Here is a 13,707-nt window from a genome sequence, read left to right on the forward strand (position 1 = left end):
CCTGTCACTTTAAGAACAGCCGCTGATGAACATGAGGCGGATCTGACGCGCATCTCATTTCCTCACAACTCTTTAAGTTCATTTAAGACGTTATTTAACTCATTTAAGACCCTAATATGAGAATATGAGAATACTCAAAATTCTCTGTGTTATTGTTTGTTCAAGAGCAAAAGAGAACTCGATGTGAGCAGGAGACTGACGAGATTCTGTCTGAGTGTGTGTGTGTGTGTGTGTGTCAGAGTGTCCCTCGATTAGCTGACATGAGACGCAGCCACACAGACAGGACACTGACACACACACACACACATGTTGGGTTTTCATGTTTTATGGGGACTTTCCATAGGCGTAATGGTTTTTATACCGTACAAACCATATATTCTGTCCCCCTACACTCCCCCTGCCCCTAAACCTAGCCATCACACACACACACGCACACACACACACACACACACACACACACACACACACACACACACACACACAGGACATTGACACACAGCGCGTTCTCTTGTGTCTTGTCGTGCTCATTTACATGAACAGGAGTGAGATCATGTAACGCTGGGCAAAAATGGATATAAAGCGGACGCTGCGTTATCTGAAAAAATGAATCGCCTGTGTTAACGCGTTCATTTTCCCAGCCCTACTATTTACAGTTGTATATTTACATTTACTTGCTCGTTTATTTACGTATTCACATATTAATGTACTTTTTCACTTTCTTTATTTGTTTATTTACATATGTTAATTATTTACTTTTTTGCTTATTTATTTACATATTAATTTAGTAATTTATTTACTTGCATATTTATTTACATATACTTGTTTATTACTTATTTACTTAGATTTCCTTGTAGATTTACTCGTTAACATGCATTTATTGACTTCTATATTTGCGTATACATACAGTTGATTGTGTGTGTGTGTGTGTGTGTGTGTGTGTGTGTGTGTGTGTGTGTGTGTGTGTGTGTGTGTGTGTGTGTGATGGGTAGGTTTAGGGGTAGGGGCTGTGTGTGTGTGATGGGTAGGTTTAGGGGTAGGGGCTGTGTGTGTGTGTGTGTGATGGGTAGGTTTAGGGGTAGGGGCTGTGTGTGTGTGTGTGTGATGGGTAGGTTTAGGGGTAGGGGCTGTGTGTGTGTGTGTGTGTGTGTGTGTGTGTGATGGGTAGGTTTAGGGGTAGGGGCTGTGTGTGTGTGTGTGTGTGTGTGTGTGTGTGATGGGTAGGTTTAGGGGTAGGGGCTGTGTGTGTGTGTGTGTGTGTGTGTGTGTGTGTGTGTGTGTGTGTGTGTGTGTGTGTGTGTGTGTGTGTGTGTGTGTGTGTGTGTGTGTGTGTGTGTGTGTGTGTGTGTGTGTGTGTGTGTGTGTGTGTGTGTGTGTGTGTGTGTGTGTGTGTGTGTGTGTGTGTGTGTGTGTGTGTGTGTGTGTGTGTGTGTGTGTGTGTGTGATGGGTAGGTTTAGGGGTAGGGGCTGTGTGTGTGTGTGTGTGTGTGTGTGTGTGTGTGTGTGTGTGTGTGTGATGGGTAGGTTTAGGGGTAGGGGCTGTGTGTGTGTGTGTGTGTGTGTGTGTGATGGGTAGGTTTAGGGGTAGGGGCTGTGTGTGTGTGTGTGTGTGTGTGTGTGTGTGTGTGTGTGTGTGTGTGATGGGTAGGTTTAGGGGTAGGGGCTGTGTGTGTGTGTGTGTGTGTGTGATGGGTAGGTTTAGGGGTAGGGGCTGTGTGTGTGTGTGTGTGTGTGTGTGTGTGTGTGTGTGTGTGTGTGTGAGATGGGTAGGGGCTGTGTGGCTGTGTGTGTGTGTGTGTGTGTGTGTGTGTGTGTGTGTGTGTGTGAGATGGGTTGGTTTAGGGGTAGGGGCTGTGTGTGTGTGTGTGTGTGTGATGGGTAGGTTTAGGGGTAGGGGCTGTGTGTGTGTGTGTGTGTGTGATGGGTAGGTTTAGGGGTAGGGGCTGTGTGTGTGTGTGTGTGTGTGTGTGTGTGTGTGTGTGTGTGTGTGTGTGTGTGTGTGTGTGTGTGTGTGTGTGTGTGTGTGTGTGTGTGTGATGGGTAGGTTTAGGGGTAGGGGCTGTGTGTGTGTGTGTGTGTGTGATGGGTAGGTTTAGGGGTAGGGGCTGTGTGTGTGTGTGTGTGTGTGTGTGTGTGTGTGTGTGTGAGATGGGTAGGTTTAGGGGTAGGGTGTGTGTGTGTGTGTGTGTGTGTGTGTGTGTGTGTGTGTGTGTGTGTGTGTGTGTGTGTGTGTGTGTGTGTGTGTGTGTGTGTGTGTGTGTGTGTGTGTGTGTGTGTGTGTGTGTGTGTGTGTGTGTGTGTGTGTGTGTGTGTGTGTGTGTGTGTGTGTGTGTGTGTGTGTGTGTGTGTGTGTGTGTGTGTGTGTGTGTGTGTGTGTGTGTGTGTGTGTGTGTGTGTGTGTGTGTGTGTGTGTGTGTGTGTGTGTGTGTGTGTGTGTGTGTGTGTGTGTGTCTGTGTCTAATGGCGATGTTTCCTCTGCTTCAGCTGAGATGGACTCGAGTGAGAAGATCCTGCAGAGGCTCGTCTTCACTAAGGAATCGCCCAAAGCTTCTTCTGAGGTCAACGGCTGCAAAAGAAAGAGTCAAGCTGTTCAGACGGAGGCCAAAGACGACCAGCTGTTCATGACATGTTCTTGCAGATCAACCAGCCAAGAGCCACTGGCCAACTCCACAAAGACTGTAACTACTCCACCACCACCTCCGCCTCCACCATTGCCTCCTCCACCCATCATTCAACCACCCCGAACAGGAGCTCCACCACCTCCTCCTCTACCAGGATCAGGGATGCTTCCACCTCCTCCACCACCTCCTCCACCAGGATCAGGGATGCTTCCACCTCCTCCACCAGGATCAGGGATGCTTCCACCTCCACCTCCTCCTCCACCTCCTCCTCTGCCAGGAATGGGTTCTGCAGGTCCACCGCCGCCTCCACCTTTACCTGGTATGGGTGCGCCTCCTCCTCCACCTCCTCTGCCAGGAATGGGTGCACCTCCACCTCCTCCACCTCCACCTGGTTCTGGTGTAAGTGGGCCTCCTCCACCTCCTCCTCCTCCTGGTATGGGCGATGTGATCGTGGCCCAGACGTTTCATGGGGTTGGTCAGATCTACGGCGGCCCGATGAAGAGCGGCCCTTACCCCACCCTGAGGATGAAGAAGCTCAACTGGCAGAAGCTCAACTCCAGAGCCATGACCGGTGAGGAGTGTGTGTGTGTGTGTGTGTGTGTGTGTGTGTGTGAGTGAGCGTGAGCACACACGCCTGCCTTTGACTGGAATGCACGAGTCACTTTGGACAGAAGCATCTGCCTAATGCATGAACATGTAAAAGCCAGGGGTATTATTAACTGAAAACATGTCATTACTTCAAATAAAATAAACAGTAACTGAAATAAAATGTAATTAATGTGTTTCAGCTAGTTGCCTAGACATTTCTCATTTTTATTTAATGTTGAAGTACTAAAATGACTACAACTAAAATGTAAGAAGTAATAAAATGACAAACACAACAAAACTGCTAAAATTTGACATTTTAAACTTGATAACCAAATAGACTTTTTTTTGTAATTAAACACACAACAAAATTACTAAAACGTAAAAAAACAAAACTGCCTTTTAAATAATTAAAAATGATACGCACAACAAAATTACTAAAACTTGCAACAAAATAAAGAAATAAACTATATAGACGGATAAAAAAACGAAACGGAAACGCGCAACAAAATAAAAATAAATAAAATAAATTTTAAAAGGCCGTTCTTTATTTGTTAAATTTTTTTTATAAAAATGACAAACGTACAACAAAATTATTAAATTACAACCAAATTAAAAAATAAGCTAAACAGACATATTTAAATAAAACTAATAAAAATTACAAACGCATAACAAAATGACTTATACTTTTACAGTTAACTTAATAAAAAGCTAAATAGACATTTAAAAAAACACAACAAAATTACTGAAACCTACAACAAAATAAAAAATTTTACTAAATAGACCTTTAAAAAAACGAATAAATCTGTAACGCGCAGCAAAATTACTAAAATTATAAAAATGACAAACGTGCAACAAAATGACTAAAATGTTAACATTTAAACAAATAAAGAACGGCCTTTAAAAAAAAAATATATATATATATATATATATATATATATATATATATATATATATATTAAAAAGGACAAAAACACTAAATTTTTTTACAAAGGCATAACAAAATTACTAATACTTTTACAGTTAACTTAATAAAAAGCTAAATAGACATATTAAAGAAAAAACATAACAAAATCACTAACATTTTAAACCATAAAAAGACAATTAGAAAATGCCAAACACAACAAAATTTTACAATTGAAACTTAATAAAGACATTAACCAAGATGTATATTAGACAAAAACTAATAAAAATTACAAAAACACAACACAATTTTAAATGAAAGAAAATATGAAATACAATTCAAAATATTAACAAAATATAATGTAATAGTATTTCAATGATACTTAATTAACGCCGCTAATAGCCAGACTTTTGATTATCAGTATCTTATTGGCATAATAAGAGCATATTTAGATGAGAATAGACATGTGACCGACCACAGCCTGATGGGTTTTAATGGGTCAGAATTAGTTGAGCACTCAAATATAGAATAAGAAATTCAAATAATTGGATTTGATTTAGGAGTTTAGGTCCTAATGTCCTGATTATTTCAGAATTTATATTTCTGCTCACAGATGGTTTCATTGCCCAGAGATGAATTTTCTCTTGTGTAACTCCATTCAATCAGATGCTTTCAATCCGCTCTTCTCATTTGTGTGGCGCGTCTGTGATCGTAAGCTAGTTTGCACATGTCTGAGTGAATGTTTGTTGTTGTTATCCAAGTAGATGGTCCTTCCATGTGGGCGTCCGTCCCGAGTGAGTTGCCGCTGGAGCCGAATTACAGCAGCATCGAAGAGCTCTTCTGCCTGCCCGTGGCTGAGCCCAAAGACAAGGGCCCGGCCGGCCCCGTCAAGAAAGAGCCCAAAGAGGTGAGATTCAGCACCACTGCCTGATGCTCACACTGGAGCGGCCATGTTTGGAATTATTAATGGTTTTTTAAAATGTTTTTGAGTCTCTTCAGCTCACCAAGGCGGCGTTTATTTGATTAAAAAATACAGTAAAAAGTGCAATATTCCAGTGTAGATCATCTGTTCTCTATGTGAATATATTGTAAAGTGTAATTTAGTGAGTTTCGGCATCATTACTCCAGTCTTCAGTGTCACATGATCCTTCACAAAACACTCTCATATGAAATAATCAAGAAACATTATCAGTGTTGAGTCTATGGCTCATGGGAAAGTTACGACGTTTGGCACACAGATAGAGGACAGTCTGAACTGTCACCACAGCCAATTTGAAGTCTCTAACTCAATCCCTCTAGCGCCACCTCTTGAACCCTAATGCTGCGTTCATACCAAACGCGGATTGAGCGTCAAAACCTAGCTTGAACATTTTGAATCCGTCCACAGGATTGGACGCGTGTAAATCGAGCGTTTGAAGTGAAATAGACGCACGATCAAGGCACTCCAGGAGAAATGTCATAAAACACCACTGCTTCTTTTCATTTTCATTATAAATATATATATTAAACATGAATAGCCACACAAATGTGGTCCAGGCAACGCCTACATTATCTTCACTGCATGTGTATTTAAATATCCTAAAGAATAAAGTTATGAAACTTCTCTTCGCCCTCAGTCAAAACGATTTGGCAGACAACAAATGATGATTTATGATACCTCTTTTCCACCAAGGCAGTGCTAGAGCTAGTTCAGAGCCAGAGCTAGTCCCAGCTCATAGTTGGTTCGACTGAGGAGCTTCTAAGAACCGGTTTGCTTTTCCACGGGCTGAGAGCCACAACAGAGCCAGGTCTTACGTCACTGTATACGTCTCATCTTTCTCAGCAACGCTAGCGAGGCAGTGGCAATGTTGCCAAGTTGGACTACTTCATCACTGTTGCCGCGGGCTGTTTTTCATGTCCGCGGGTTGAAGCGACCCCAATTATGTGATATTTAGCCCCGGGAATGCAAATTTTAGTAGGCCACCATGCCAAAAAACCCCACATATTTTACCCCCAAATGTGATTTTTACTGGGGAATCCCCCCCTGGAACACGATTGGGCTTGTTTTGAGAAGCAATTGAGCGGGTTTTGTTGTGAAAACCTGGCAACCCTGGGCAGCGGGAAACACACACACACACCAGGCTTGTTCGAGATGCATCGGCGCTGTGCAGACCGATCCACGTATGATATTAAAAAAAACGCATGAGTGAATCAAAAGCATAAGGAGTCGTATGCTCTCGCTGGACTCGTTGTCATACGGCGATCGGTCTCTGCACAGCGCCGCTGCAAACAAGCCCTCCATCAACAATGCAAACGTTGCGTTACTATTGATTCACATGGCTTTACGATCCTACATCGCCATCAAAACACAACGAAAACACAGCGAATCCAACGCATTCATTCAGTTCGCCGTAATTTGTATAGACGGAGATTACAAACGAGCAGCAGCTGTTAGCTCCATTAGCTGCTATTTCAACAATGGCGGATCTCCAGTTTGTGTTGGTCTTGTTGACTCCGCCCCCAGCGCCTGACGTAATCGGTTCTTACTTCTAGCCCAGTTCTAGCCCAGCAATGTTTTGGTGCTACTTAAGAACCACTTTTCCTGGCTCAGAGCTGGGGCTTTGGGTGTGGAAACACAAAGAACCGATTTGAAACTAGGCTCTGGCTCCGATCTAGCTCTAGCACTGCCTTGGTGGAAAAGGGGTATGAGTGGAAAGATGGGCCGTTAGATCCACAGAAGATGAATTATATCTGATGTTTAACCACCACAGAGACATCAGAGCCAGCGGCAGACGGCAGAAGGACTGGCCGAGAAAAGGCTGCTCTCGCCGGGGTTAATGAGCACCGCTGATCCACTGGAGCTCACACACACACACACACACACACACACACACACCAGATCACATGATCAACTCCACACACACCAGATCACATTAGGCTTGTTTGACTTCACCCAGCGATGCGCAGACCGATCGGCGGCTGACTTGAAGCAGTGCATGCCGGTTAGAAATTTTGTCCGACTTGAGGCAGCGCCGACGCCACGTGACAGTGACGTATGTCAACAAAGTGCCGCGAGAGCGATTCGAGAGCAGCCGGCGATTACAGCCGGTGCAGTTTCTCCAGAGCGGCTGCTCGAGGCTACAGGGGCTCTGATGACGACACAGCCGTTCCACGATTGGCCAGATTCACCGCATGACAGCGATCACGTGTGTTTCGTGTTTATTCTGAAACCTTCAGCTCCACTAATGCGCACAAATCTGTTTTTTACAACAGTAAAACCTCCTTTCATGTAGTCGCAATGTTATATTGTCATGTTTATCAAAATAGAACTGATTAAAAACACAGACCCCACTTTATTGATAGTGTATGTTGAACTTTATTCTTGTACAAACACACCCTGTATTAAGCAGTACATAAAGTATTACATGACAATAATGTCTCTGAAACATCTGTGTATTGCCAAATATTGCATTTATTTCACTTCAGCTGATAAAGTGTGCAAACACAGCGCGAGCGTCACTGCGGGAAGCAGAAAGTGTCCGACTTCACGTCTGTGTTTGCAGCTCCTCCCCGCCTGCACGCGGCTACTCTCGCCGATCAGTTGCATCCGGTCGCAGCCGATGTCAAACACACCTCAGATCACATGTTCAACTCCCCACACACCAGATCACATGTTCAGAGAGACGCTCTCTTTATAAATAAACCACAGATATGAGCTTTAAACAACTACATTCTCACCTGGAAAACTCTTAAAACTACATTTTGTGACACAATAGTAGTGTTTTTAAATAATGCAGGGTTTCTCATCACGTCACTTCACCATGTGACAGCAGCGAGCAGGCTCCTGATTGGTTAACGCGGCGTGCCAAAGTTCAGATTTTTCAACTCGGGCGTCAGACGTGAATTCACTTCAAACGCGTGAATGCACAAAAAACACCAAATAAAATCACTCACGCAAGACGCTGAATTCACGTCCATCACGCCGCAGGACCTCCAGACACGCGTCAATGTGTCTATTACATTGACTTAAAACCACTTCAGCTCTGCAACCCCCCCCCCCCCCCCCCCCCCACACACACACACACACACACACACACAGACCAACCCATAGGTCCAATATTGCATCATCATAATAATTTTTAAAAAATCTGTAAGTTGTGCAGAACAAAACTACACTTATATGGTATATCATTTTAAAGATAAGAACCTCAGCTTTCTTGATGACCCAATCACTTTTGCATTTGTTACGTAAAGATAATACGGTCTACTATTGGGCAGCACAGCTTTGTTCGGCTATGTACTACTTTATAGATACAGACCATCCAGCATGGATAGATATAGAAAAAAATGGAATAATAATTCCATTACAGATGTATCTTTACTCTTCTTCAATTAAAATGCTCAAAAAAACTACGCACAATCCTTTCCTTAGGAATACCATTTCTGTATGGTATGACGCACATCATTTCTTAGATGAAGCAATTACATTATCAGGTCTGTCACCAATCTGGGGTAATACAAATTTTGTGCCTGGAAGAAGTGACAAGGGATTTAAAAAATTTTTTTTAAAAATTTAAAAATAGTTTTCTTGATTGGTAAATTGACTGAAGAAAATGTTCCTCTTGCACCCAAACTTTGTCTATTTCATATATACCCAGTGAATTTGGAGATGAATGCAAGAAAGCGCAAACTGGTTGATTTTAGTTTGCTCCAGGCAAAGCGCGCTATTGCTTTAAAATGGAAGGAGACCCAAGGACCCTCGTCTAACCAATGGTTTAAAGGAATGACCAGTAACCTTGCTATGGAAAAACTGACTTGCGTAGCTCTAGGGAAACTAAAAGACTTTTACAAAATTTGGACCCCTTTTTTGCACTATTGTAACCAAGTAGACCAGACAATATGGGATGATTAAACTATATCCATCTCTTGTGTTTTGGACATGCCCAGTGTGTAATGCAGTTCCTGTATTCCAGCAAAATTAAACTAAATACTCCTGTTAAAGTAGCGAAGTTAAACTACACAATGAAAGGCTGTGAACTGTGATGTATCAAAATGTATGTCTCACTTGTTTAATTTTATGTTTTAGTTTTGTTCTAAATGTCATGTAATGTTTATTTATTTATTTCAATATTTTTTTTTGTGGTTTTTGTTTGTTTTTTTTCTTTTCTTTCATTAATATTTATTCATTTATTTATTGTTCTAATCTTCAAACAAATGCCAATAAATATATTTTGAAAAAAAAAAAAAGATAATACGGTCTGAATTCGACCCCCCCCCCTTGAGAAAATCATATGAATATTACATTTCATATTTATATTACACAAACTCACCAGAAATAGACAAGTCGTATATCAAATGAAAGCTCTCACTCTCAATATTACTGATCCATTATTTCACCGATCCAACACTTTACAGTAAGGTTATTATCAAAAGAATCACGAAGATGACGGAAATGACTCCTTTGAACAAGCAAACACATGAGTCATATTCCTGTCCGGATCACTAACTCATTGTGGAGCTACATCGGCTCGTTCCTTAGGTTGTTTTCTTCCAAATGAGACCATTGTCACATGTCTGTGAGCAAGCATGACCAAACCACACTGTGATAGGTCACCAATGTCCAGATCAAAACATGTGATGCAGACAAATACTCTTATTATCCTTAGTTTTGATCGTCTTTGTTAGCTGCGATTTGTGATGACGTCATCACGTATTGTGTCGGGAGTATCTCAGCTCTCTATAGACACGTCGATCATGCTTCTAGACCAATCAGAGCCCGGAGATCTCCCTTTACAGAGGCGGAGCCTTCTTTTCGATGTCCTAGCTGCTGCCGTCAATCAATGCAGTTGAGGAGGAGCTATTAGATAGTTTGGACAGATTAATCTCTAACTTTTTTTTTGGAAGGAGATATCAATAAAATATTTTTTCCCCCTGTTTAATGCCAACTAGTGGAATCAAAATACACTATTTGAAGGGATGTAGACCAAACAGATAAAAAATTATAGATTTTCAAATAACAAATTAATTAAAAAATCTAAATATCACTTTTTAAATGTTTATCATAAAATTGTGAATAAATACAATATGTGCAATATTCCACCACTGTGCTAAAATGTACAGTGTTTTCTGTAAAATGAGACCATTTTTCTCAATTTACTCCAATGTACGTGGGTAGGGCACTCTTTTAAATTCAGATATGCCTAATTCTCTAAAGAATTCAATTCAATGTGAACGCACCATTAGGGCTAGAATACTCTGATTCGTACTACATTCATTCATACTATATAGAACATATTTTATTTAACTGTCGCAAAGTTCATTAAAATATAGTACCTACTCGCATAGTACGCGATTTCGGACGCAGCCTATATCTTCCATTTTGAGTGTCGGCCATTTTGAATTTAGTAGTAAAATGCTGTATTTCATGAACGCATTAGCGTATCATTACGAAACTGGGGATGGGTCATCGGCACGATGCCCTGAAGGAGCTGGAGAAGTTGAGCAAGCGCCACCTAGTGGAAAAATCAAACATTCACATGCTTATTACTTTGGATTTGGTTGATTTATTTTCACAAGAGTCAAATCCCTAGATTTCTGAATCCTTGCCGAGTCCAACGATTCCCAAACATGCTAGGTTTCGCCTTATGGTTTGTTCAACGTTGTGATTTAGCGTTTAAACAACTTTCACGGATATCTTCGAAACCATTAGTCCGATCGAGACGAAACCATTGTAGGAACATCGAAATCATAGTGAGCTGACTAAATGCTAATGGCCAAATGTCAATTTTTTTATAGTAAGCGGCAAAAAAATGCAATCCAAGTCGGTTGTGGGTTATTTTTCTATATGCTCATGCATACAAATGTCTATAAGTCCTAAACGAAATGAGATATTTTCACCAAATTTCACAAGCTTATGTATGGGGGCACTCTGAGGACATACACAAAAAGCGGTGGGACTGCACCACTTGGTGGCGCTATAATTGAACAAACCATGACATTGGCTCTATACAACTCAATGTATGTATGGGTTTCCAACCTTTTAGCTTAAAGTGGTCTCCAAATGTCTTCACTCATTGTTGCAGTTGGTCTGCTGCTAGATTCCTTGTTTGCTTGTGTTGTGTTTGGGTGATAATTGCTGCTTGCAGATATATTTATTATTATATTTTTGATCACATAAATGCAGCTTTGAGCAGAATAGACTTCTTTCAAAAACATTTAAAAAAAAATATTATTCCAAATATTTTTGACTGGGATATTTGATATAATATTTGATATTGTATCATTAGGAACTGATTCACTTTGCATGATTGAAAAGGAAAGTTGTTTTAAATGTGGAGCAAGTTATTAGTCATTTTGAATGAAGATTATGAAGACAAATTTATTTCTTTAGTGCAGGTTTCCCCAAACTGGGGTTCATGAGTTGATTTAATGTCAGAATTAGATTCATTAGTTATAGATGGATATATACAAACAGGGACAGTTTGTCTGCAGTGTGTGTGACTGTTGTGTGTGTTTGTTAAGGTATTTCTCTTCAGCTTTAGGCTATTGCTATTAATCATTTATTCATTTATCAGTTTCCATGTGTTTTAAATATTATACACTACTGATATTAATGAACTGAATATATATTTTGTTTGTCGGTTGGGGGTTTCATAGAAATGTATACAATATAAAACTTTAAAGGCCATTTTCTCACACTCAGAGTCAGATTATCCACTTCAGTAGCACCTATATTCTGAAGGCTTTTCCCAAGGGATTTGTTGATATATCATTCATATCCTGAGTTATAGGTCCTTATACTCCAAAAAACATGGCGAAAATAGATTTTTTTTTTTAAGGCTATTGTCAGTGTTCTCTAATTTACTAAAGCACAAAGTAAGATATCCAGAATCTCATCTAATATGTCAACAAATACAACCAAAAATTTTAAACCTGTTCCAATTTCCAGATTTAGTTTTTGGAAATGTATGCAAATTAGCGTATATTTAAGTATATAAGGCCTCATTTGCATATTAAACATTAATTTACACACAACATGTAATACATTTTTTCCTTATGTTTATGCCAGTAATAAACCGAAGAAGTTTTACAGTGATATCTTGTAATTTTAAAAAATTCCCTATTCACCTGTAGCGTCTCGCCTTAAAGACTAAAAATTAAATCTTGCAAATGTAAAATCAAAGATTTTATCTGCATGTGAGTGTTTCATTAATTTACTGAAATATAAATTAAGGATTTAAATAAATGTAGTCGACGTTTAAATGTTTTTTTTTTTCTCCTGTTTCTCAGATTTCCTTTATTGACCCCAAGAAGAATCTGAACCTGAATATATTCCTGAAGCAGTTCAAGTGGTAAGATCCGAGTTTTCGGACCGTTTCTGTGATTTTTATTTTATTGTGGCGAGACGTTTACAGTGTTTAATTCCCTCTCAAACAGCTCTTATGAAGAGTTTGTGGCGATGCTGCAGAAAGGAGACTGTTCCAAATTTGACGTTGAGTCTTTGAAACAACTCCTGAAACTGCTTCCGGAAAAACACGAGGTACAAATGTGCAATCGAAATGACCTCTCACAAGTATTTCACATTCGCAGACCTTGATGTGAATGAAAACAAGGCTCACAATCTCTTTAAAGTGCCCCATTATGTCATTTTAATGTTGTTCTGGCGTCTCCTACAACAGGTTCACAAGCATCCAAGCTCATAAAACACTTTATTTGTCTCCTAATCTCCACTGAAGCATCAGCTCTTTTCTCTCAGCGTCTGAAACGCTTCATTTAGGGATTCAGTCTCTCTAAACCCCGCCCCTCTGAGAGCTGCTGTGCTCTGATTGGTCAGAAAGCAAGCGCTAAGCTGCTGACACACAGAAAACAGCTTCATCTCCACATGAACTACACCAACCAAACTCTTCCAGTCTCAGACACAACTACAGTGAGAGAGGGCGGGGCAAAGAGACACCGTTCAGCCAATGGGGTGACATTATGCAAATTAGTCAAACCTATGCAGGTCCAGCAGGAAGTGAGACTTCTTTTAGGAGATGACAACTTAATTTATCTTTGATCTTTGACCTTTTACATTCACAAACAGCTTTATTACACATGAGCGTTAATACCCTAAAAACCATAATGGGGCACTTTATGCATCTAATGATCAATCAACAGCACAACCCGCTGTGCTTCTGAGCCTCATTTGCATCTCATTACATATGCAGTCTGTCCTGCTGATGGTCTGTCGAGTGTTTTGCGTCTAACTTTATTTTTTCTATTTCTCTAGATTGACAACATAAAATCCTTTCAAGGAGATCCGGACAAACTGGCCAATGTGGACCGCTTTTACCTCTTCCTGCTGGCTGTACCCTGGTAAAGTTACATCAAAACAACACATACTGAAGAGTTTAAAGTACAGTCCTATGCATGAGGCAGTTATTATGTTGGCTCTGTCTCTTTTCTAAATGATCAAACTTACTCTTTTTGTTAAACCGATGATTAAAACGACAGAAAACCCCATAAACTTTCATTGAAGGGCTCAAACTTATGCAATAACTCTAATAGAGTATTTAAGCTTCATCCACCAAGTATCTATCACTAGCAAAGCCTAGGCAAAACATGTTAGCAATGTGTTAAAAC

The 13,707-nt window shown here is 40.4% G+C and overlaps 1 protein-coding gene across 6 annotated transcripts in view; it reads left to right on the top strand.

Moving 5' to 3' along the window:
• The window catches only part of LOC307136294 (inverted formin-2), an 81,720-nt gene that overhangs the window by 27,902 nt on the left and 40,111 nt on the right, over positions 1-13,707 (top strand). For 4 of the 6 annotated variants that reach the window (XM_079833185.1, XM_079833188.1, XM_079833186.1 and 1 more), the window contains exons 8-12: positions 2,482-3,189; positions 4,869-5,014; positions 12,376-12,437; positions 12,523-12,625; positions 13,355-13,440. In XM_079833185.1, coding sequence (XP_079689311.1) covers positions 2,482-3,189; positions 4,869-5,014; positions 12,376-12,437; positions 12,523-12,625; positions 13,355-13,440 — 1,105 coding nt within the window. The remainder of the gene's footprint in view (positions 1-2,481; positions 3,190-4,868; positions 5,015-12,375; positions 12,438-12,522; positions 12,626-13,354; positions 13,441-13,707) is intronic. The other 2 variants (XM_079833187.1, XM_079833190.1) reach the window with 1 other exon arrangement.

This window comes from Gobio gobio, assembly GCF_949357685.1.
Source record: "Gobio gobio genome assembly, chromosome: 13".
Classification (NCBI taxonomy): Eukaryota; Metazoa; Chordata; class Actinopteri; order Cypriniformes; family Gobionidae; genus Gobio; species Gobio gobio.